Source organism: Colossoma macropomum, unplaced genomic scaffold (assembly GCF_904425465.1).
Source record: "Colossoma macropomum unplaced genomic scaffold, Colossoma_macropomum, whole genome shotgun sequence".
Lineage (NCBI taxonomy): Eukaryota > Metazoa > Chordata > Actinopteri > Characiformes > Serrasalmidae > Colossoma > Colossoma macropomum.
Window position 1 is genome coordinate 2,745,363 of NW_023494793.1, and position 26,636 is coordinate 2,771,998.

Genomic DNA, 26,636 nt, shown 5'->3' on the forward strand with positions numbered 1-26,636 from the left:
CAAAGCTCAACTTAAAAAAAAAAAGATTAAAGAAGAGATTAAAGATAACATCCATACAGTCCACAATCCCAGCTGAGACATTCAGTTGGATATTATTGTCACCAAAAGTGCATCATCAAATCTGCCCACGTTTTTCTGACCTTTGCTTATGTATTTTCGTTTGGAGTTGAACATGTTGGTGTAAAGCCAAGAGAACCAGAATTAAATGCCACAGTGAATCATTTTCTGCTTTAGTCCAGACCAAAGGAACCCAACTACAGATGTAAACACACCCTAATTAATTCATAAACCATTTCTCTGAAGGAAGAATTTGTCTGTGAGTTTGTTTAGAGACACTAACAGCAGTCACTATTCCTGCCACACACAGAGCGACAGATCCGGAAGGTTATCGGATCCAGGCAGCTTGCTGACCCCTCGACTAACAGGGCAGGACGGATCAATAACTGGAGTTCATGGCCGTGGTGGAAGTTCTTCAGCTCAGGCTTGAATACGTTCCTAACTGCTTCAGAGAGCAGCGGCCACTACTGAGACAAAACACCGGACACGTTTATTTACTTTCCATTCGAAAAAGTTATTAAAGCACAAATCGTTTTTCAGGAAATGAAACAGAGGAGATTAGAAAATGCATAAGGAAGGAGAAAGTCAAGAGAACAAAAACAGTGTTTCACCAGCTGAATGTGAGTTATATTGTAGCCTAGTTTGAACGTAAACTGCCTCTACGTTCAAGTTTACGAGCTACCAGGATTTAACCGGTTGCACCAAATAAAATACAGGGAGATTCATTCGAAAGAGGCCCCGAATATTCTGCTGTAACTCCCGTTAGGATGAAGCAATCTGAACCAAAAAAATACGCTACATACCTGGACATTTGTGTAATCGATTGCATTACATGCAATTCTGGAAGTGATCCCTGTTTTCTGCCAGACACATTTCGATGTTCCTGAACGTATCAGCAAGTATATCAGGGGGAATAGCAGCAATTTGACGTTGGATGTTTTTCTTCAAATCTTCGCCGGTGTGTGGATGTTCCGATAGACTTTTCCTTTGAGATCCCCAAAGGAAGAAGTCTGGTGGTGTCAGATCCAGCGACCATGGTGGCCAACGCCCTTTGACTGAGTGAAGGGGTACGGGGGTATGCACCTGGAAGTTGCAAACGGAGGTTAGCAACGGGCGTCCGGCGCCTACCTCATCGCTCCAACGCAGGGGCATCCCGGCTTGTTCGAAGCTCCACATACTGAGGAGCTCATTGCACATTGTTTCGTTCAGATTGATTCGTCCTAGAGAGAGTTATTACAGAATATCCGGGGCCTCTTTCGAGTGAATCTCCCTGTAGTTTCAACATAGCTTTAAGTTTAAAATGTACACGTACCCTATAATAGGTGTCAGTTCTGTCTTAAAAATCTGTTAAAATGGCTGGTTGATTTGATCAACGGGAAAACTTTCAAGAAAACAAAATACATCTCGGTTTGCGTCACCAGCCACATCTACAGGATAGATCACACCCGTTTTCGTCCATTAAGAGCAGCTCCGTCAGTGTTCAGGTTGTGTGTGACGCTGACCTCGTTAACATAGAATACATAACACAGATGATTTTAATAATTTATCTATCATAGCCAACATTACCTTTCTGTCCTTCACCAGATTCAAATAGCGATTACATTAGCTGATAAACTGATAAAATGCCAAGTGCACAAGAACCTTTGAACATCGGAACGGTTCCAGCAGCAAAGCAGAACAAACACTCATACAAGAGACGAACGCTTTGAAGACACAACTTCACTGTAAAACAATCTCTTTCAAATTATAGCTAACACAACCGACAGGGGCAGTAAATGTGGCTCTAAAAGAGAGAAGCACGAGCGATTTCACTGCCTGTAATGTTTCCTGTTTATGTCAGTGTCGTTACTGTTTGGCTTCAGAGTGAAAATGTCGCTCTTTTGACCTACGATCACTTTACGCTCTGCTACTTAGGATGTACCGTAAGTGTCTGTGGTGCAACATAAATACTGTGTGTCGCTAACTTTTCTTGACGTAACATTTAAGACGGACTTTACTCTGCAACTTCACATTCAGCTGGTGCAGCTGACTGCAGGAGTCTCCAAAACTGGAGTTCAAACACTGATTAAAAGCTACAGAGAAAACGGGCCTCCTAACAACCACCTGGAAGACCTGGTAGCCCCCAAAACTGCCCCCATCAGATAAACAGCACTTAAAGCTTTCATCTCTGAGAGAGAGGAGAAAATCAAGCTGCTTCAGATCTGAAAACATCCACAGGTGTTTCTGTCCATCCTTCCACTGTGAGAAGACGACTCAGCGCTGTGGGTCTGAAAGGATGTGTAGCTGTCAAGAAGAACCTCACTGAGAAAAGGAGACGGATTAGCAGAAGTATTTCAGTAGATTTGCTAATTGGGGCTGGTTCTGTTGGCAGATTGAGAATTTAACCTGGCTCTGGCTGTCTGTGCTTCTGTGCGCAGGTTTTATCAGGCAGATGGGGAATAAATGATTGTAGCTAATTACTGGTAGACAGCAGGTGCATCACTGTAGATAAGCCTTGCAGAGCGAGATATAGGCCTACTCTCTTAAAAAAGATGGTTCTTCAGGGGTTCTTTAGTAAAGAAAATGGTTCTGTATAGGACTGTGAAGACTCAAATAAGCATTCGAATGATTGAAGTGTTATTTGCATGTCTTTCTCAGTGAAAGTGTTCTTTAGATTGATGAATAGTGTCTTGTATATCATCGCTGTCCAATGAAAAACGTATCTCCATTTTTTGTGATTTTTACTTTTCTGCACCCATTGAGTTCAGCTGCTGTCCTTTACATTGTGTGAAAATTTCATGATGATTGGACCAACAGAAATGCTCCAAAATTACTAAGAATTAAAACTTTTTCCATAGACTTACATTGAAAGCAAAGAAGGTTTTTGCCCTCTCCTGTAAAGTTACTGTTTTGGAGATACTTGTTTTTCATTGGACAGTGACGATATTTAAGCAGTAGAACACAGAGGGAGTGTGTTATAGTGAAATAACATCACGGCTGTGATTTGGTCGCCGTAGATCATCACAGCCGTGATGTTATTGGCGATAACACACTCCTCGAGTGTTCTACTGCTTTAATACAACAGGTAAATAAATACAGTAATAAATTAATAAACTGGGCCGTGAACGCGGCGTTTAATATATGTTTTAATGTTCGCAGTTCCTTCACCAAATTATAGTTCCTTAACGAGCAGCTTGTTGCTACGTCAGAGTAACGAGCTCCGCCCACTCGCTGCACAGCTGGCAGTTCGTTCTCCAGCTCCACACAGACCAACTGACAGTTTGGGAATTTAGTGTCGTCTCATCTTCAGAGTCTGACCAAATCGGCTGTCGGTCAAATGTGATCTTAAAAGTGTCCGTTTTCTGTTTGTGGCGAAGTAAGAAGTAAAAACGTTCAAATGTCTTGAGCGTCTCCTACAGCTGTCAAAGTCGTTGCTTAGCAACGGCGTCTCAGCGGAGTGATACAGTGTTTGTGAAAAAAAGTGATGTTATGGTGAAATAACAGAAAACCAAAAAGGGTTCTCCTGTTGTGGAAGGAGGGTTAAACATAAAGCAAGCAAATTAGGCCCAGTAATGGCTCTCAGGGTCAAAGCATCTGCCCGCTGACCTCTGTTACCGCTGAGTTTGAGTCGGTGGGTTTCCCGCTCTTTTCTAAGTCCAGGGAAACGTATCGAGATCATTGTCCATGTTAGTGAATCATATGACGGATGAGATTTGCAGTTTTTTGTGGGAAACTATGTTTCCTCACTGAGCGCTGACTCACCACGCAGTGTTCATGTTTTCCTCGTTCTGGGGGGTCCGCACTCACACGCAGGTAAACTGACTGCTCTGGAACGTTTGTTCATGATTTCTAATGTTTGTGTTTTGGTTTTTTTTGTACAAAAACAATTGTTTTCCTGAGTTCATGTGTGTTTGTTTATGTTAGTGAACAGACATCTGTTTAAAAACAATGAAGTTCTTATTCGTGACCGAGCAGGGCTACAACAATGGACTCGACAAAAACAGCGGAGTCCCAGTGGAGTCCTGAGGCTTGTTTATAATAAATAGAAGGGAACGCGCTGTCTTTGGTCGTTTATTGTTCAGCATACGTTTCGCCTGTGGACAAAACATCTGTCCGTAAATCTTATAAATCCAGAAATCTGCCCTCTGCTCAGACTGCAGCTCGTCACGGACAGACTGGACGGAACAATGTCCCAAAGGGCTGGTCTGTTTGTTTGTTTATTTATTTATTTATTTATTTGGAAAAACACAGACAAATACCCTTACATGCACATGCAACAGGTATAATGTATACAGGGCTTTTTAATGAAGCACAATACAGGAAGCCAATTAGAACAGAGCTCATTTACATATAGCAGTCTTAAAAGCACAGTAACAAAGTCTGAGATATATATATATATATAGTCTATATATAAACCTCGTATCTCCATTTTTGATGTTTTTCACATAATTTGACATAAATTTAAAATACCTATATATACAAGGAGCGTTCCATCCCAGAGACTCAATACAGGGCAGCCAATCAGAACAGAGCTCATTTACATATATGAACCTTAAATGCACAGTAATAAAAACAGCCTGTTTAATTGTAAAGGATAAAAAAGGGGAAATACAAGAAAATCAGAGTTTAATACACAAGTTTAGTGCGTGAGAGTATAAAATGGCTTGAAGGGGAATTCCACCAAATTTCTACTCAATTCCGTTGTGAAACACCTTTCGACTCTTCCCCAAACAGAAGACGAATTCACCAAACGGTTATTTTCATTTTTAAGATGCTGGATACTCTACTGTACGGCTCAAACACAGCCAGCAGTCTGATCAGGGTGGCCAGATTGGGCAGGATTCCCAGTTTAGTGTTTTAATTCAGACCATAGCATCATGATGATTGTAATATGAGAAGTTAATGAAGAATTTTTACAATATTTCATAGTATTTTATGCATTTTTGTCACTGTGATTCATGTATCTGTAGGCTGAAGCTGGCAACAATAGGCTAAAGCCAGCAACCCGAGCGAGGTTGCCAGATTGGGCAGCTTTCCCAGTTTAGCTTTAATTCAGGCTGTAACATTATGAGGGTTGTAATATACAAAGCAACTGAAGAATTTTTGTAATATTTTATATTTTATGCATGTTTTGTCCCCCTGTGGCTCATGTGTCTGTAGGCTGAAGCTCGACTCAGGCTGATTGAACCCAACTATTACTTTTGCGTAATTCAACTTACTATAAAAATAATTATTTATTAGTGACGTTTAGCAGTTTTACTATAAGCAAGTTAAATAGATGTTTACACAATAATAATGCAAAATAATAACCCAACTATTACTTTTGCGTAATTCAACTTACTATAAAAATAATTATTTATTAGTGACGTTTAGCAGTTTTACTATAAGCAAGTTAAATAGATGTTTACGCAATAATAATGCAAAATAATAACCCAACTATTGCTTTTGTGAAATTCAACTAATGTTGTATATAATAATAATAATAAGAAGAAGAAGAAAAGAAGAAAAGTAAGCTTTTTTTATCCTTATATAACATTTAAAAATGAATATATTCAATAGTTGCACCCCTACGTAGGAGGTGGGGGTGGTTGGAAGGGGGCGCTCATGCCTGGCCCCACCTACCACAAACACGTTCCGCCGTCTAGAGCCCCAAACAGTCTTTACGATCGTGCGTTTCGTTCCCAGCTGCGTTCACCGCGCTGAGCACCGTGTGATGGAGAGCTATTAATTTCCCATTACGGCGGGAGAGAATTGGACAGGCTCTCCAAAGCGCGCGGCTCGGGCCAAATGATAGTGTTTTAAGAGCCAGAATTGTTTTTTTGAAAATGAAAGAACTCTCATTGTGGGGTCTCCGGAGAACAGAGAGTCTAAAAGGGACCCGCGGAGCCGACGGGGGGCCGGCGGGGGGCCGACAGGCTGTAATTTGAGCCGCCAGAGGTTTGTGCTCAGGTATAATGGAGGAGTCCTGGTGAGCGCTAAAACGCACTTTATCTCCATGCCAGAGAACTTTCAACCCAAACACCCCCCAACCCCCACCACCCGCCCCCCCCACCCCCCGAGAAGCTTTTCTAAACTCCGACTGAACAGTAAATTATAGCAGTTATATTGTCCTTGGCTGGAAACTTTCTTGCTCTCTCTTTTTTCCTCCCTCTTCCTCTCCTCTGTCTCTCTCCGCTGTGAAAATGCTACCATTGGTGGCGGCTCCTGGTTCTGCCCGTGTGCCCGTAATAAAGCACATGAGCGCTGGCAAACAGGAAGATGAAAGGATGACAATTTGACCCCTTTTATCAGCCTCTCGGGTTCTGAAAGGGAACCCTATCGAAGTGCCTCTACTTACATCGAGTTGAATTATTTCTCTGAGCCCATTGAAACAACTGGAGGGAATTTTGTGGACAGTGCAGATTCTAAACTCTCGATCGAGACCACATTAGTGTTTGTAGGGCTGGACAATATGGAAATATATATCATTGTTGTGAAAAATTCTGTCACAGTACAGTACAGTAGGCTGTTCTGTACAGTCAGTGCTTCTAGAAACTGACCAACTGCATGTTTTTTTTGTATAAAGAGAGCAAAATTAGTCCTGTTTAACTGGATTTAGCACCAAATATGGAATAAAAAAATGACAGTTTTTGATTGTATTTTTTAAAGTGTAGCACTACTGGCTCTTTTTTTCATTTCCACACTGCAAAAAAATGGTTTTAGTCAAGTAAAATAATCTTAAATATAGTCAATAAATCTAATATTTCTCCATTGTTTACCTTATTTCTAAACACTTTTACTTGTTTTAAGTAATTTTATTAAGTAAAATGATCTCACTATATTGGCAGAAATCATTGTACTCAATAAAATCACCTAAAACGAGTAATTAATGTCTGGAAATAATCTAGATAATCGTATAATTAGTGCAGAACCATCTGAAAATGGGAAACATTAGATATATTTCATATATTTTAGATATATTTATAGATTTAAGATCACTTCACTGGACAAGATCCCAGCTGATCAGATGTCTGAAAAAATATCATGTATCCTGATAATTTCTTGAAGTATCTCAGTATTGTATTGTTGCTGTATCGCCCACCTCTAAGTGTTTGTAAGTAAAAGAGGAGATAAATTTTACATTTTGATGCCAAAACAAACAAACTGTTGATACAGAATGTAAAGCGGAGCGAAAACATGTTAAAACATCTTCTACACTCATAAAGCTGGTTCTTTAAGGGTTCTTTAGTAAAGATATTGGTTCTATGTAGGACCATGAAGACTCAAAATGTAGTTATGTTATAACTGAAGTTTGGGGGGAGGAGCATGGCTGAAACCCCTCCTTCTTTCAATCTTACGCCCTATAAATTCACATCCTCACATTCTGTTCCCGTGACGAAGTGTTCGCAATCCCCACCCCCCCCCCACCATCTCCTCCCTGCTCCTCAGTCCTGCATCAGTCCTGCTACAGCTATTAGGGGTTCTGGCCTTCTAGCTACAGGCAGAAGCTGCACAGAACTCCAGCCCAAGTTCTCAGAGTTCTCCTCCCTCCCTTAATCAGTCTCCCTCATACTACCACCGCCAAGTTGAAGGCATGGTCTGAACTCACAAAGAACCATTCGCATGCTTAAATGGTTCTCTACATGATTAAATCGTTCTTCAGACTGATGTAGAATGTGTTGTGTATGGTTCTACACAGAACCTTTTTGAAAATGGTTCTATGTAGCACCCCTAAAATGGGTTCTTCTGTTGTTACAAGCTTGACATGTTACTTACAGCAGAACCCTTCTTACAACCCATTCTCCATCCATCTGAAGAACCACTGCTCTGTGCCAAGAACCATTAAAGCGTGAGTGCTTGTGGTCTTACATAGAACCATTGTCCTTTACAATGGTTTACAAATACATGTCATTCGACTAAGGGTGCACACACTTTTGCACACAACCGTAGTGTTCTTCACAAAAATATGTTGAAGTGAGAACCAATAGAAGAACTCTTTTCGGTGCTATACGTTTGGTTCCATACAGAAACTTTTTTGAAAACGATTCTATTTAGCCCCCCCACAAATGGCTCTTCTACTGATACAAGCTTGACATTGTACTAACAGCAGAACCCTTTTTGGTGCTATATAGAACCATATACAACACACTCTAATGTGCTAATCTGTCATTCTGGAGAACCATGTCACCATGCAGAGAACCATTTAAGCATGATTGTTCATGGTCCTACATAGTACCATCGTCTTTATGAAAGAACCCTTGGAGAACCATCTTTTTAAAGAGTGTACTTACATGTTCTGCATATTTTACTGCAGTTTCTGTTTATTTGCTCCGTTTAATATATTTGGAATAAAATAAATCATAAAATATTAAATTTGCCAGAAAATTTGCACCAGAAACATTTTCTGTTTATTTTTTTTTATTATTTTTTTTAAACGTTCAATAAATAAACAGTCATTTTGCATTAAAATGTGCTCAAGTGTGTTCTCTGTAGAGGATTTGGATCCTGTTGGTCTACAATATAGACGCTTTCCCACTGCATGGGATGGCTCGACTCGACTCGACTCGACTCGACTCGACTCGACACGCTTTTTGTACCAGCTACTTCATTTCCACTGCATATATAGCGCCCCCCCAAAGTAGCTGGTCATCCTACACTCTCAGGAATAAAGGTACAGAACTGTCTCTGGGTCAGTGCCCCTCTAGTCACTGAGGTGGGACCCTCAAGGGTTTATCTCAGTACCTTTAGTCAGGGAACACAATAGTACCATAATAGGGCTGCCACAAACTACTGTTTTGATAGCTGAATAATCTATTGATTATTGAAATGAATGATTAATTATTCAGATTGTGAATCACTCTGTAGCAAATAGCTTTTCAATTTAGCTTGAGCTTTTTATGCATTTGCTGACTAACAATGACAATAAAGACGAATACATTATTCAAAAATTCACAAAAACTTTCCTGCTAATACTAAATAAAACAAATAAAATCAGAATAAACAGTATTTTTGCATTAAAATGCATTAATGTGCAGAAGTGTGTTGTCTATAGTGAGTCTATAGGGAATGTGTTCACTTATTTACACTTAAAAAAAAAAAAAAATTCAGCAAATACATATCATTCGACTAAGGGTGCACAAACTTTTGCATAAGACTATATTGTTATTAACCAACCTGATCAGTTAAGAATCAATAGTGAGAACCTGATCTTGTTGAGATGAAGTTAAAGGGTTAAACTGACAGGACGTTGTTTGGGTTCCTCGCGCTGACGTTCGCTCTGAGCCACGTAAGGAGGAATCTATGAAAGTGAAATGGGTTCCGCAGCCCCTCTTAAAGCGGAAGGCTGCAGTGTTAAAGCTGTAAGGGGGGGACGGGTCAGCACATTAAAGCAGTGCCGCGCGAGAGCCGCTAAACAAATAAGACATCGAGCTCTTTCTGCTTCATTAGCTGATCGATGTAGCAGAGCTGAGAGGTGATTAGAGTTCAGATAAACATGCGCTGCTCTTCCTCTGCAGGACCGCAGCGCAGAACGGAGAGATCTCGCAACCGCCCGCGTCCGCCGGACAGCGGGACACGGTTTCGCATCGATTAGATTGACTCTGACTGGAGAGAGTCATGGATTAGCCTAGAGAACCGTTCCAGCAGTGGCCAACATAACCGCCATCGTCCACTGCGGGAGGAAGAAGCGGTTTGGTGAACAGTCCGGTTCTAAATGTAGTTGGTCAACCAAGACATGTTTGGTGTGGGAGGTTTGCTTCTTTGAGGCCATCCCTATGTTCTCAGGGTTCTGTGTTCCCCAGGCCCTTTACTTTCTCATGGAAATGTCTAGTACATAGCCTCATGGTTCCAGTGTTGCATCTTTGTAATTTTGAAAAAAGCCTTAAAGACCAAAGTTTCCTGTGTTTTTCCAGTGTCTAGGCTGTGGGAACACAGAACCCTGAGAACATAGGACCTTGGGAACATAGAGCCCTGGGAGCATAGAACCCTGAGGAAATAGGACCTTGAGACCGTAGGGCCCTGATAAAATAGAGCCTTGTGAGAATTTGACTCTGGGAACATATGGCCATGGGAACACAGAACCTTGGGAACGTAGGGCCTTGGGAACATATGGCCCTGAGGACATAGGGTCCTGGGAACCTAGAACCTTGGTAACATAGAACCCTGAGAACATAGGACCTTGTGAACATATGGCCCTGAGGACATAGGGTCCTGGGAACCTAGAACCTTGGTAACATAGAACCCTGAGAACATAGGACCTTGGGAACATAGGGCCATGAGAACATAGGGCCCAATATATAGGAGCTTGAGAACATAAGGCATTAGGAACATAGTACTTTGGGAACATAGAACCATGAGGAAATAGGACCTTGGGAGTGTAGGGCCCTGAGAACATAGAGCCTTGGGAGAATAAGACTCTGGGAACATATGGCCATGGGAACATGGAACCTTGGGAACATGGGGCCCTGGGAATATATTTTTTTGGAACGTGGGACCCTCAAGGGTCCATCTCAGTACCTTTAGTCAGGGAACATAACTGAACCATAATCCACTGAAATGATATGTTCTAAGCTGTACTGACTCCACACACCCCGTCTCGTCTCCAGGCTTTTATTTTACTGTTCTGTTTAAAACATTCGGTTATGAAAAGGTACAAATACGAACTTTTCACCTGGAAAAACTTATTTAAGGTTCACAATCAGACCTTAAAACCACTGTTGGAGCTTTGAGGGAACATTTACACTGTTTGTACCTCGATGAACGGAAAACGTACCTGAACAGAACCTTCATTTCTGACAGTGTAGTGTTGCCACATGAAACTGCCGAGACATTTTGTTCAGAAGAGGCTGAGAGCGAAAAAAAAGACAAAACAGGCGAGTTTGGGAAAAACTACATCAGAGTTCAGAGAACCCTAAACGACCCGACTCCTCTGACTTTGTGTGTTCTTTTTCTCGAGTCAGTATTGACGCTTCTGTCAGTTTTAACAAAAAAATGACGCAGTGCTGCGTTAAGCGTTCCGTTTTATCCAGGGTGCGTCTATTACTCTACTTATTTTAACAGGTTTTAAAGGTGAACCGTGTTTCTGGCACCATTTCAGCTTCTCCCATGTCCTCTGCGGTCAGCAGGCTGTAATTGGCATGTTGAGTCCGACGCCTCGGCCTGTCCTTCTGACCGCGGGGCTGTCCAGCTCATGTCACGTTTGTCACCTGTGGAATAAGCAGCAGACGGCAGCCAGCTGTTCGCAGACCAGATGCTTTCCTACATGAGATGATGCTCTCAGAATTACAGTGTACAGGTTCAGAGCTGATGAGTCTGAAAGCTGTTCTAAGCGCCAGTGACCTGATTTCTCCTCACTGCTGCTGTTTGTTTGATATGTAGAGAACGTGATCCGAGCTGGAGGACGTAATGTAGGACTCCAGGAACATAGAACCTTGAGAACATAGGATCTTAGGAACAAAGAACCCTGGGAATATAGGGCCCTGAGAACACAGAACCTTGGGAATATAGGGCCTTGGGAACATAGAGCCCAGAGAACATAGGGTCTTGTGAACATAAGACACTAGGAACACTGGACCTTGGGAACATAGGGCCCTGGGAACATAGAACCTTGGGAACATAGTGCCCTGAGAATATAGGGCCTTGGGAACTCAGAACCTTAGGAACGTAGATCCTTGGGAATATAGGCCCTGAGAATATAGGGCCTTGAGAACATAGGGCCTTGAGAACATAGGGCTTTGAGAACATAGGGCCTTGAGAACATAGGGCCCTGAGAACATAGGGTCTCGTGAACATAAGACACTAGGAACAATGGGCCTTGGGAACATAGGGCCCTGAGAACATAGAACCTTGGGAGCGTAGAGCCCTGAGAACATAGAACCTTTGGAACATAGAGCCCTGAGAACAAAGAGCCTTGGGAACATATGAGACTAGGAACACTGGACCTTGGGAACATAGAACCTTGGGAACATAGAGCCCTAAGAACAGAGGACCTTGAAAACATAGAACCATGGGATAATAAGGTTAATAATGCTGATAATCATGGTTATTTGCACACAATGATGCTATCATGACTGTGCATAATAATAATAATAATAATAATAATAATAATAATAATATTCATAATATTCATAATAGTCATGATTAACTGCACAAATAATGTGATTAATTGCGATTAACTGCACAAATAATGTGATTAATTGCGATTAACTGCACAAAAAGCTATCATGACTATGCATAATAATGCTATTGCTTATGATTATCTGCACAAAAATGCTATTAGTCATAAATAACTATGCTGAATAATACTATCAATCATGATTAACTGCAGAAAATAACATGATTGATCACGATTAATTACACAAAAAAGATTTAGTGCTGATAAAACAGTAATAAATGGACTTTTCAGGGTTAAAGTGCAAATGAGACGTGCTGGGAAGTGATCTGGAACCAATTATTCTAATTTAGACACACCAAGCGTCTTATTATACGTCTCTGAGTCGAGGCGCTGAGCTGTGGAGCGTCTGTGTGGAGCGGCGATGTCGAGGCCACGGCTGGCGAGTTCCTCTGTGTTCCACTCCGGCGCCGAGACGTAATTAGTGATGTAAATCTCGTCTGAATCTTCAGTGGTATGCTAATTAAAAGGTGCATTTCCAATGCAGGGACTGCATGAATTAAACACACCCCCCAAGCACCCCCCACCCCCCCACCCCCCAAGCCCCAGCCCCCACACATTAACTAATCCCTCTGTCCTCCGAGGCTCAGCCCCACCAGCCCACTGTCTGTCTGAATCACGGCTTTAAGCTGATGGAGCGCTCCGGGCTAACGCTGTATCTGCTGGGTGAAAAAGGAGAGAGGGGTGTTTTGAGGTGGCTCTGCGAGGGAACACGTTCTCCATCATCAGACGCTTGTAATGAGACACCGAGCTGAAAATAAAAGGTTTGGTTTTTGGTTTTCCTACAGACATATTGCACCTGAGTCCACCTTCAGTCTGCCCGCAGGTGGAGCCGGCACAGAGTTTCGACTTTAATACTGATAACAAGTGTAGTTTCAATCCATACGTCATCATTTCACACAGTTGTTCATGATCAGTCACGTTTTGTTTACTGAATCACAATTAATCGCACCATTTTGTGCAGTTAATCATGATTAATCGCATAAATTTGTGTTTAATTCTGATCAATCACATAATTTTGTGTATCTAACCCCAGTTGCATTATTTATATGCAGTCATTATTAAATCACATTATTTTTGAGTCGTTAATCATGATCAATCACATAATTCTGTACATTTGAGTGATTAATCACCTAATTTTGTGTAGCTAACCAAGTTTATTCCCATTTGTTTTATGCATTAATCACAATTAATTGCATAACTTGTGGAGATAATGATAAATCACATAACTGTGTGCAGTAAATTGTGAGTAGTCGCTTAATTTTGTGTAGCTAAGCCTGATTATCCACATTACTTTTGTGCAGTTAATTAAAGGTAATTGCATTAGTTTAGTGTAGTTAATCGCAACTAAGCAAATCGTTTTGTGTAGTGTGATCGCAATAAAGAACAATTTTGTGTAGCTAATCACAATTAAGAGCATTAGTTTCTGTACTGAATTGTGATTAATCACATAATTTTGTGTATCTAACCCCAATTAATTGCATTATTTAGGTGCAGTCATTATTAATCACATTTTCGTGTCGTTAATCATGATCAACCACAATATTCTGTACAGTTGAGTGATTAATCACCTAATTTTGTGTAGCTAACCAAGTTTATCACCATTTGTTTTATGCATTAATCACAAGTAATTGCACAATTTGAGCAGATAATGATCAATTACATAATTGTGTGCAGTAAATTGTGATTAGTTGCATGATTTTGTGTAGCTAAGCCTGATTATCCACATTACTTACTACTACAGTTAATTAAAAATAATCGCATTAGTTTAGTGTAGTTAATCGCAATAAAGCACATAATTTTGTGTAGTTAATCACAATTAATTGCATTATTTTTTGTAATTAATCATGATAAATCTCATTTGCCCAAATTTAGCCTTGTTTTTTCAATAAAGACACAATACCTGTGTAATACTGCATCATATTTTAGAATTTGCACCCCATAGATCTAAAGATAAGATCCCTAAATACCGAAATAGCAGGCCTTTTACAGTTATTACATAATCGCATAATTGCAAATCATAATCGCCCAATCATGGCCATATGAAGCTGCCGAAGACAAAACACGTTCACAAATGTAAATGAAATAAATCAGTAAATGCATTCATTCATCGGGGACTTATGAAAACAAAAGAAGTTCTAACTTAGTGCTCTAATGTGTTTAGAAGGCGGCGCTGAGTAATGTTTGTTTATCTGTTTGCTGGATAGCTAATTAAAAAAAATTAAAAAGATGGTTCTTCAAAGGTTCTAGACACTGTAAAGTAAATACACTGTTTTTTATATAGAACCATTAGCACTCAAAGAACAACTGAACTGGCCAGTGTTGGCTATTAAGTAAACATATCTAGCAAGTAAGGTAATCAGCTAATTTGACCACTATAGGTGGTACGGGACAGCAGGGAGGCGGACCCAAGTGTAGGGTAAAAAGGGTCTTAAATGCGTTTATAGAGGTGATGGAGTGTGAATTGAGTGATTGTGATGGCTCAGAGCCAGTCTTGAACCACCGAGGTACTGACCAGCAGTCCAAGGAGTTACCGCTGTGCCACAGGGAAGCACAGGCGAAAGTGGGAAAAACACCTCAACGAATGAGAATAAAGCTGAAGCAGCGCTCGAACAAAGGCTGAGATAGAAAAGTGAATTAAAAGATAATCAGAAAACTAAAGACACTTCCTCTGTGATTCTGAGAGGAAGGCAGACTTTATGTTTCACCTGTTTGCTCTTTGTGGAACAAACACTGTTTGTATACCTTGGAGCCGTTTCTTGTTCAAGACTTATTTTTGGGATTTAAGTAGTTTTGAGGCAGTTTCTCTCTTTTGGTTTTTCCAGCCTCTCTTTCCTTTCCTTTCCTTTCCTTTCCTTTCCTTTCCTTTCTGTTTAAATACCCACCTGGGCTATGTACCGTACCGGTCACCCCTCTACAAAGATGTAACAAAGGGCTGCTGTTTGCCACGGACTTAAGTAGAGGAGTCCACAGGTGTGCCAGGTTGGGCCTAATTAGCCCGAGGGCTTCTGGGAATTGGAGTTCCCTGAACTTGTGGTGCCTCACAGACTGGGCCTTTACAAAAGGCTTGTGCATTGTTAGAAATAAAGGCCTTCATCAAGGTACAAACAGTGTAAATGTTCCCTCAAAGCTCCAACAGTGGTTCTAAGGTCTGATTGTGAACCTTAAATAAGTTTTTCCAGGTGAAAAGTTCGTATTTGTACCTTTTCATAACCGAATGTTTTAAACAGAACAGTAAAATAAAAGCCTGGAGACGAGACGGGGTGTGTGGAGTCAGTACAGCTTAGAACATATCATTTCAGTGGATTATGGTTCAGTTATGTTCCCTGACTAAAGGTACTGAGATGGACCCTTGAGGGTCCCACCCCAGTGACAAGAGGGGCACCTTTATTTCTGAGAGTTTACTGTAATAGTTGCAAACAATAAACAAGACGAGACAATGAAATTGTTAATCACAGTTATTTATATGACAATTAATTAGGTAAAATTTGATAATAGACATCTAGCTGCAGACAGGTTGGATCAGCTATGCTCATGTGGAATAAGGAGCTTCCTGAAGAACCTGCTCCAGCTTCTGCTGAAGTACGACATGCTTATGCACCAATACAGGCAGCACAGTCAGCCGCGCGAGCTCAGGCTCATCCGTAAAGTCTTATTAGAGCGCTGCCAGAGAGAGAAAACAAATCTGACACGCAGTCAATAAACCAGAGGATTTAACTGAGACATGAAGTTGTGGAATAAAGTGTTTCACTGTGGAGGAATGAATAAGAAGAAGACAACCATGGAGCACAGCCTAATGACGGAAAACGTCTCCTTTAACGCCTGACAAAGTGTTAATAATGAAGTCTGTGAGCGCACGTCTACGTCGCTGATTGGAAATGTGGAGGCCCAGTTTCTCTAAATCATCGTAACACTGAGATCATGTGTAAATTCTGAATATTTTTTGTGTCACACCTCCGGCTGAGCCTCCCTCCAAGGACTCAATCTCCCAGAACACCCTAGGAGATCACGTGACTGCCACACAGTCATATGACGTCGTTTCCTCCAGGGACTCCATCTCCCAGAATTCCCTGGGAGTTTATACAACTACCATATGACCACCATCCGCCAATCGACGTTCATCACCACCTGGGTACTGATGTGCCACACCTGTTTCCTATAATCATTGTTTGGTATTCTCGCATTTCAGTGACGTCACACTGTATATTCGCCATTTTCAGGGTCGAATCAGGGAGTGATCTGCGCTGCGCGATGCCTTCAATGCGCTTTGCACAAGCCGAGAATGACGAGAGACACACAGACCTTTAATTCAGTGTTTTCACTCCAGGTTTGGAGCCGCTGCACTGTACAGTTTAGTGTTCCTCTCTGCTGTTCACCTCGTTCAGCTCAAGAAGGGCTTAATTAGCTAATAATATCAGACATTTTAACCAGGGAAACCACAGTTCTGCAGTGCAGGGGTTTCAGGACTGGAGCTGAACTCTGAACTAACTGCACTAGCAAACTTACAGAATCATGTCTGTCGAAACACGACGTCGTTTTCCGACCCACGACATTCAGTCTGATATTTAACGTTAATGTTTCTCCATTCAAACCTCATTTAAATCAGAAACAGAGAGTAAAGTTATACCGGCGGTCTGCAGCTCCGTTAGGGGGACGACTGTTCATCTCTCGGCTGATAACATCAGCTAAAGTTATCTAAAGGCCAGCATTGATCACATCTGTGTTAATTAGCTGATGTCGTTACCCTCCTATGAGTTTTTCTCCTCTTTATGAACACCATGAGACCCTTTACCCACCCTGACGTGAAGAGCCGGTGGGCTTCTGTGCTGTTATATGTTTTGAGAGACTCTCCAGAATAGGGAGGGGCTGAGTATGAGATAAATATAAACGTCAGGAAAACACAAATTTGGTATCTTTCCGTCAGATTAAGTGGGATCAGGAGTTCATGGGAGGATCACAGACTATTTTATCGACTCTGTTGAGGTCACGTTTTTCTCTTCCAGAGTAAGGAGAGTCATTTTAGTCATCTTTCACCTCTAGTTATGTTTGTGTAGAGCAGTAAAGCCAGAAATTTGGTCCCAAATATGGCAGCCACAACAGAGAAATCACCGACAGAAACCCGAGGATGGTTAGCCTATAAACCCAGGCTTTAGTGTGGCTTGTTGTGAGGTATGGCTTCTTTCTTAGAGCTACTGAGTGTTTCTTCCTGTGATCGTTGTTTACCTGTTTATCAGTCTCTGTTTTGTATCTTCGACTTCGCCTTTCTGCCTAGCGCTCTTTGGGTCTGGTTTGCCTTTCTTGTTGTTATGTTTGTCCCTTTTTGTTGTTTGGATCATACTGGATTTGACCTTTGACCATGACTATCGATCATGTCCAGAACAGTAAAGCCTCAATTCCTGATTTTACCTACGAGTGTCTGGCCAGTTCTGTATCGTTACAATGTGGAAGACCCCAACACTCTTTCATCACACTATAACTACAGCTAGGCCTTCAGTTCTGCCTTTATATGCTATGAGAATGGTCATTTCTACTAGCACCTCTGTGGGATTTCCAGGTAGTATGTTAGCACCAAGCCATTCACATTAACATTTTGCAGCCTTTCTAAATAAATGCAAATGTTTGAAGCCTGTAATGGACATTATCATATATCTGAGCTTGTATGTATCAGTTTTACAATGGCTGTTTAGTAGAGTGCCACAGAACTGCTGCCACTGTTTTACATTCCTAACAACTAACCAGAACCTGCTGAGACTACAACTCGTATTCACAGTCAGTGATTTATCTAGAACTTCCACAAGACATTTTTTTGTCCTCACAAAATTGGTCTTGATTCAAATCAATGTGTGATTGGTTGATTCGACTTCCTAATTATGCTGGTAGTTAATCCAACATCAGTCCAGCTCCTGAAGTCCTAACCAATGAGAGAGCTCACTTGTCTGTATCTACCTAGAGAAAACAATCCTGATTGGTCATTGGGCGTTTTAATATTATAATGGTTTGGTTTCCACCCAAATCTTAACAATGAATCAGAGCCTCATTACGATATTTGCAGAGCTTTAATACAAGAAGAAATCAGTAGAGCTTCTCTGAAGGCCTAGAAGTCGAAATCATCACAAACTTGTCTCAAACTGTGTGGAGGTGTTCAGTAAACTCTAATAGACTTGATTATGTGGTTTCTGACCATGTGTGACTCACTGTTACCTATAAATATGGACTAACATACCGACTTTTTGGTCATAAACTTTGTCTACTCTTAAAATAACTGTAAAAAACAATCATTTTCTGTCGTCACAAGTGACATTTTCCTTTGAAACCAATTATAATGAAGCAGCTGAACATTTTTAAGAGTGACATTCTCTTCGCCGTTGTGGTGGTTTCGGAAAGCCGAGCCCGAGACGGTGGGAAAATGAACGTGGGTTTGAATCAGAGGGAGAAGGTCTTGTGGCTCTGAGAGCTTAGCATGCAAAATAAACTTAAAGTACAAACTGCGGTTGGGACTAAATTATTTCACCCACACTCTTTTCAGGCTGTTTGACTCACTATTGTTCCAGCTTTTTGAAAGGTCAAACAAAGTGCTGTGGTTTGGTGATGCTCATTTGGACTGTACCACCCTGAAGTTGACATTATCACAAAGGTATTTGCAGTAATAATAAACACAGCTAAATGTTTTATTTTGTGTAGCATGTTTCACACAGTGATGCAGCTCAAAGTGGTTTAAAAGGGAAATTTTCTGTAAGATTACATAAATAAACAGAGTCATTCAGAGCGGTTTGGTGTGAAATCCTCTGAGTCCGAATTGTTCACAGTGGTGGTGATAGGAACCAGACGTCCGCCTCTAAAAGCTCCCTCAGAGGGTTATGAACACACTGCCTAAAGACTGAGACACTGTTTTATGATAGTTTTAGAGAACTTTGGGAACTTTTTTGACTCTTTAATGTCGAAGAGCAGCTGGTGGGTCCGGGCCTCCATTCCTCAGGTCGTATGATTGAAGAGGAACTCAGATTGCACTGCGTTCCGTGCGGTTAGGATGTAATAAACCTGAGAATTTCAGGGTTTAAAACCTTCCACTGAGGCAGCGGAATATCCTGACATTCAGGAACACAGAGAGTGAACTTGTTTTGAAACGTGATCTCCACGACATTTGCAGGATATTCCACTAAAGCCACAGGCCTACACTTTAACTTCTGCTGATAAATTAGACCCGTGTGTGGGGGGTTTCCTCCGACTCAGCAGAGAGAGAGAGAGAGAGAGAGAGAGAGAGAGAGAGAGAGAGAGAGAGAGAGAGTCAGTCGGCCAAAATCACTACCTCTATACTGAAGATCTGTAGGAAATCTACTGACCTGTTTTGGTAAAATATCTTCCTATGTAGGTTTATTTTCAGCTCCCACTCAGCCTCAGTTCCTCTAAACTACTGTTATTGTTTATAATCTTTAATAACTGAGTTCCAAACTAAATCTGGTTATAACTGAAACTGTGACTTCTTAAATCTCTGAATCCCTTCTTCTTCTTTTTTTTGCTGTTGTTTTTTGTTATATCAGTGATATTTTTGCAGCAATGTAATTAAATATACTTGAAAAACCTTAGTGACATAAACAGAGAGAGAGGAAGGAGAGCAAGAGAGAAAAACAGAAGAAGGAGAGAGGAGAGAGAGAGAGAGAGTGAGAGAGAGAGAGAGAGACAGAGGGAGAGAGAGAGAGATGTGTTCTGTAGCTGCAGGGTGAATGACCTGTCTGCTCTTGAACCCCCAGTGCCCCCCGAAACCATGAAGAGGTCACAGTGCTCTCTGCAAGAGATCCAGAGCAAGAATAGAGAGAGAAAACAGACAAAGAGAGAGAGAGAGAGAGAGAGAGAGAGAGGATACAGAGAGACTGAAAAGAGAGATGTCCTGTCTACTCTTGAACCCCCCAGTGCTCCCCAAACCACAAAGAGGTCACAGTCCACAACGATGAACAAGAAACAGAGAGAGAGAGAGAGGGAGAGAGAGAGAGAGAGAGAGAGAGAGAGAGAAAGGGCCAAGAGAAAGAGGGAGAATAGACAAAGAGATGATGTGTTCTGTAGCTGCAGGGTGAATGTCCTGTCTCCTCTTAAACCCCCAGTGACCCCTGAAACCATGAAGAGGTCACAGTGCATCAGAGAGAGGGGGAGGGAGAGAGGGAGAAGGGGAGGACAAGAGCACAGAGAGAGAGAGAGAGAGAGAGAGGGAGAGAAAACACAAGCAGATGGCCGGGGCAGCAGATAAAACGAAATAAAAACAGAAAACAGTGATTTATAAATTGTCTTTGAAAGATATTTAATTTTCAAAAGAACAAAGATAAAATATTTCATCTTTAATTTACAGACATTTGTAAACATATTTCCAAATTTGATACCTGCAGCTTATTGCAGCAAAAGTTGGACCAGGGTAAAGTAAGACTGGGAAGTTTGTGGAATGATCAAAAACTTTCCACAGGTAAACAGATGAATAGGTAACAGGTGATAGTATCATGATTGGGACTGATTGCCGAAAAACTGCATGTGCAAATAGTCCAACAGTTTGAAAAAGGAATTTGTGGATTTCACGTTGTTAAGGACTTCAATCTTTCAGACGTCACTACGTTAAAAACGGACATGCTTGTGTAATTCAGGAATACTCCGGAAAAGGCTTGTCAGTAAACACAGTCTGTCGCTTTATCCGCAAATGCAAGTTAAGACTCTACTACGCAAAGCAGAAGCTGAATATCAACAACGTAAAACGCCGTCGACTTCTCTGGGCTGAAGCTCATCTGAGACAATGTGGAAAGGTGCGCTGTGGTCCGACGGGTCAACCTTTCACATTGTTTATGGAGATGGAAACGTCCTGCTCTCCAAGCCGAAGAAGAAAAGGATCATCCAGATTGTTACCAGTGTAAAGTTCAAAATCCAGCATCTGTCATGGTTTAGAGGGTGATATTTGTGGGTAACCTGCACATCTGTGAAACCACTTATTATTCTGAGGGGTTCATACACATCGTGAAGCCACATATGCAGCCATCTAGATGACGTCTTTTTCAGGATGATGATGCCAGGCGGGAGGAGGACAACAGCTCGAGTGAGAAAAGGACTGAAAAGTCTAGTTTGAAGTCACTGAAAAGTCAGCATGGGTTTGATTTAGTTTTGAGTACTTTGTGTTTGTTTGGTGAGAAAATAAAGTAAAATGGCTGCTGCAACCTGAACCCTGAACCCAGCCTCCAGGTCCTCCTTGAGCCCAGGGTGGCACAGGTTGTGCTACAGTACTGTTTTTAATTGAATACAGATAAAAAAAGGACGTACAAATCATTGCAGCCTGTTTTTATTCCCATTTTTCCTACTGTCTCGACTTTTTAATCATTGGGCTTTTTTTTTGATTTTACTTTTGATTCATGATGAAAGGACCAATAAAAAAGCTCCAAAGTTTCTTGGAATAAAATCTTGTTAGTGTAACTTACACTGAAAATAAATAAGTGTTCTTGCCCTCTCCTGTAAACTCACACACACACACACACACACACACATATATATATATATATATATATATATATATATACACATGTATATATATATTTAGAGAGAGAGAGAGAGAGCGAGGGAGGATGATTCACCCTTGTCCTGTGGAGTGGTCAGTGATGAGTAAAGACAGAGAGACGTTTCTGAAGTCTGAAGTTCGTCCACAGTAGATTAACAACCTCTTCAGGCATAAACACAGAGGCTGAGCGCGACCCTCTGACCCGTAAACTGTCCACTCTGCGGCCCGCGGTGCTCTAACTGCAGTATAGTTTCTGTGTAAAACGGCTCTCTGTGCTGCCATGTTGACATGCTGTGTTTTTTTATGGCAAGGTCAAGACTGGCGGACTTCCATACAAACTGTCAGATGACCCGCGACTTCATCAGCAGCTGCCCGAACGACGACTACCAGGCCTGCCTGACCGCCTACACCGGCCTCATCGGTGAGAGAGAGAGAGAAAGAGAGAGAGAGAGAGAGAGAGAGAGAGAGAGAGAGTTGTAGCACCGCCAAATATTTTCCAAGAAAAGCAGTAACTACCCGCTGCTTGAAAGGTCACTGGATCGTGTCACTAATGCCTTATTTGCATATGATTAGCATATTGTCCAACATTCCGCTCTTTTTGTTTTTTTTGCTTTATTCATCTCATATTCTGCTCGTATGAACACATATTTTTCAGCTTCAATAATATTTATCAAATACTTGTTACAGAATAAAACTGAAATTTTATACATACCGAATAAATGATCATAAATACTGAACAGTTCATTATAAGTAATGAAAATACATAGTATCAAATAATTTATAGTAGTTACTGAGTCATTTTTAGTAGTTATTGAATAATTCATAGTAAGTCATTGTAAATACTAAACAATTAGATACTAAACATATAATTTTATTCAGTATCTAATAAAAGATTGGATCCTGAAAATTCATAGTAGTTACTAAATAATTCATAGTAGTTACTGAATAATTAATAGTAGGTACTGAATAATTCATAGTAGATACTGAATAATTCATAGTAGTTACTGAATAATTAATAGTAGGTACTGAATAATTCATAGTAGATACTGAATAATTCATAGTAGATACTGAATAATTCATAGTAGTTACTGAATAATTCATAGCAGTTACTGAATAATTAATAGTAGGTACTGAATAATTCATAGTAGATACTGAATAATTCATAGTAGATACTGAATAATTCATAGTAGTTACTGAATAATTCATATTAGATACTGAACATTTATAGTAGACGTGAATCATTAATAGTAGATACAGAATTATTCATTGCAGATAAAAAAAACAAGATTAGGAATTTAATTAATAATTAATCTTTAGACAAAAATATTCTTCAGTCACTTTGTCTTTAGACCATCAGACCAAATTACTACATGACAAGATTCACATTAAAAAAATGAAAATTTTAGGTAATCTTAATGAGAAATATGATCAATTTAAATTGTTATTCTTACTTTTGCATTATTTGTTAATTAATTAAAATTGTTATTTGTTATGATGATGCTAACAGGTAACGATTGATTCAATCTTAACATTGATTGATGGAAACAAACAAATAAATACGACAGTTACTGTGTATATTTAGGTAACGACTATATATATATGTATATATATATATATGTATGGAAACAGAGGGTCAGGAAGTAAACCAGACATGTTTTTTAAATTGTTGTTGTAATGAAACGGTAATATTTGAGTATATTTCAGTGAAGCATCTCTAACATGGCTACACAGCTGACATTCTGCTTAATTATCTGATGTCGTAACATTCGTAGTTAATTTGTGATGTTTGTCCCTAAGGGCTCGTCTCTAGCATGATGCTAACTGATAATGCTATCCCTCATTCACCGTTCAAATAGCCCACCCATGCTAACATAGCTGAAACTAACCTAAAGCTGGCTGCGTAAGCTAACATGACGCTGGAGTGAGTTCAGCGTTAGTCAGATGAGCAGAATTATTCTGTCACTAATTAATTTAGCGCTTCACGATGTCCAGCTTCACCCTAATGGATGTGTTTCACCTCCAAAAGGAACCGAAATGACTCCAAACTACGAGAACAACAATCACGAGGACTTCACCATCTCGCCCTGGTGCACCTGCCAGAACAGCGGCAACAAGGAGGAGGAGTGTGACAAATTCCTCAAGGACTTCAACCAGAACACCTGCCTGCGTAAGTCAGACAGACAGACTGACAGACAGACAGACAGACACATGGATAGATAGCTACACGGGTAGACAGAAAGACAGACAGGCAGATAGAAAAACAGAAAGACTGCTAGACAGAAGACAGACAGACATTTGGATAGACAGACAGACAGACAGACAGATAGATAGATAGATAGAGAGGTGGATGGACAGATACATAGACAGATGGACAGACAGACAGACAGATAAACAGATGGATAGATAGATAGATAGATAGATAGATAGATAGATAGATAGATAGATAGATAGATAGATAGATAGACAGACGTACAGACAGACAGATAAACAGACAGACAGGTAGATAGACAGACAGATATACAAATAGATAAACAGACAGATACAGATAGACAGATAGATAGATAGATAGATAGATAGATAGACAGACAGACAGACAGAAGGACAGATAGATGGACAGATAGATGGGCAGATAGATAGACAGACAGATAGATGGACAGATAGATAGACAGACAGATAGATGGGCAGATAGATAGACAGACAGATAGATGGACAGATATACAGACAGACAGATAGATAGACAGACAGACAGATATACAGATAGATAAACAGACAGATACAGACAGACAGATAGATAGACAGACAGATAGACAGACAGATAGATAAACAGACAGATAGACAGACAGATAGACAGACAGATAGACAGACAGATGTACAGAGAGCTGTTTGACTGATTTGGTTTCTCCTTCGACCTTCACGTCTGTGTAGGTGGGTTTCTGATCTGTACTGTTTCTCTCACTGATCTAATTCAGGTAATGCAGCGTTCACAGGTCTCCTTTAATGACCTACAGCCTGGGTGGCGTCGCGGCAACAAACACGAGGAGGAGAAAGATCTGAAAATGATAAAATAAAACCAGGCGTTTCTCTCGTGATGGTCTGTCGTGCGCGTCTCAGATCTCTTAATGTGGGTTTTAAACATAACAAGGCCTCATTGACAGATACATGCCTTTGTGTCGTGTGCGAGCTGTGCCGGAGGAAAGTCTTAATAAACGAGTGCAGCGGAGCGCTCTGCTGTTTTCCTGCTGAGCTGGCACAGAGCGCGCGGGTGATGGGAAACAGCGCTGATATTATTCTGCAGCTCCGCGACTATCTGGAGACATATGTCATCTGAGAGCGGAGAGAAGAGAGAGAAGAAAGAGAGAGAGAGAGACAGGAGAGAGAGATAGAGAGAGAGAGAGAGAGAGAGAGAGAGAGAGAGAGAGAGACAGAGACGACGAGAGAGGAGAGAGAGAGAGAGAGAGAGACAGAGAGAGAGAGAGAGAGAGAGAGAGAGAGAGAGAGAGAGTTCTTGTTTCTTTTCTTTTTTTTCCGAGAAATGTAAAAAAGGCTCAGACGCTGGAGGGGAAAAGGCAAAACTTACTTCAGTGCTTTGATTCATTTGTTGAACCAGAAAAAATGGATATAGAAACTGAACATTTCCGGCTTTTCCTCAGTTGTGTTCACTTGTGGGAAGGAAAGAAAACGAATATATTAAAGTCGTCACAACATTGACTAAACATTTCATTCATTCAAAAACATTTACAACTTCAAACACAGTCAGTTACTGTATTATTATCAAGCCAACTCACCATTTAACCTTTATTTCACAAGGAAATAAGCCCAGGCCACCCTGAAAGGGGCAGTCCAGCCAAAATTAAAAATATACCCATCATTAAATGATGTGAATGTTCCTACTGTCCTCCTATATCAGTGCTGCAGTGGTCTCTAAAGTGAGATTCTCCAGTTTAAAGACTAAAAACCCTTCTGATGATGTATATTGAAGGTGGGAGGAGCTTGTCAATTACTTTAGAGTGAACACTTGAGGCCAACTGGTTGAGTTATTGTTTTTTTCTGCTAGATGGCTAACGCTAATGCTAGGAAGCTGAATAGTTCGACTGTATTTGGGTCGTTGACATCATGTGCATGCCAAAATAAAATAGTTTGGTGTATTATAGTAGATACAGAATAATTTATAGTAGATACAGAATTTTTCACAGTATATACTGAATAATTTATAGTAGATACTGAATAAATCATAATAGATACTGAATATTTCGTAGTAGATACTGAATAATTAATAGTAGGTACTGAATATTTCATAGTAGGTACTGAATATTTCACAGTAGATACAGAATAATTCATAGTAGTTACTGAATAATTCACAGTAGATACAGAATAATTCATAGTAGTTACTGAATAATTCACAGTAGATACAGAATAATTCATAGTAGATACTGAATATTTCACAGTAGATACTGAATAATTCATAGTAGATACAGAATAATTCATAGTAGATACTGAATAATTCATAGTAGTTACTGAATAATTCATAGTAGATACAGAATAATTGACAGTAGATACAGAATAATTCATAGTAATTACTGAATAATTCATAGTAGATACTGAATAGTTCACAGTAGATACTGAATAATTCACAGTAGTTAATAATTCGTACTTGTTGCTGAATAAGTGTAATAAGTCTAATAAAATTAATAGCTGAGTAATAAGCCCTTATTAATCTCCTTTCGAATGATGCGCTAACCTGGATGGTACTTTTGTATTATTGTATTATTCTGTTTTTTTTCTTTATTACAGAAAATGCGATTGTGGCTTTCGGCTACGGGATGTTTAAGTTTGATGCTCCGTTTGGTACGCCCTCCGCGAACCCTGAGCCCAGCATCGAGCCCAAATCCACCCCCAGCCCCAACAGCACCAGAGCTGCCACTGAGGTGAGTG

At 40.5% G+C, this 26,636-nt stretch overlaps 1 protein-coding gene across 1 annotated transcript in view; it reads left to right on the plus strand.

The window, feature by feature from the left end:
- The window catches only part of gfra2a (GDNF family receptor alpha 2a), a 143,706-nt gene that overhangs the window by 104,388 nt on the left and 12,682 nt on the right, over positions 1 to 26,636 (plus strand). Inside the window, exons 5-7 of the mRNA XM_036578201.1 lie at positions 22,016 to 22,125; positions 23,731 to 23,871; positions 26,496 to 26,629. Coding sequence (XP_036434094.1) covers positions 22,016 to 22,125; positions 23,731 to 23,871; positions 26,496 to 26,629 — 385 coding nt within the window. The remainder of the gene's footprint in view (positions 1 to 22,015; positions 22,126 to 23,730; positions 23,872 to 26,495; positions 26,630 to 26,636) is intronic.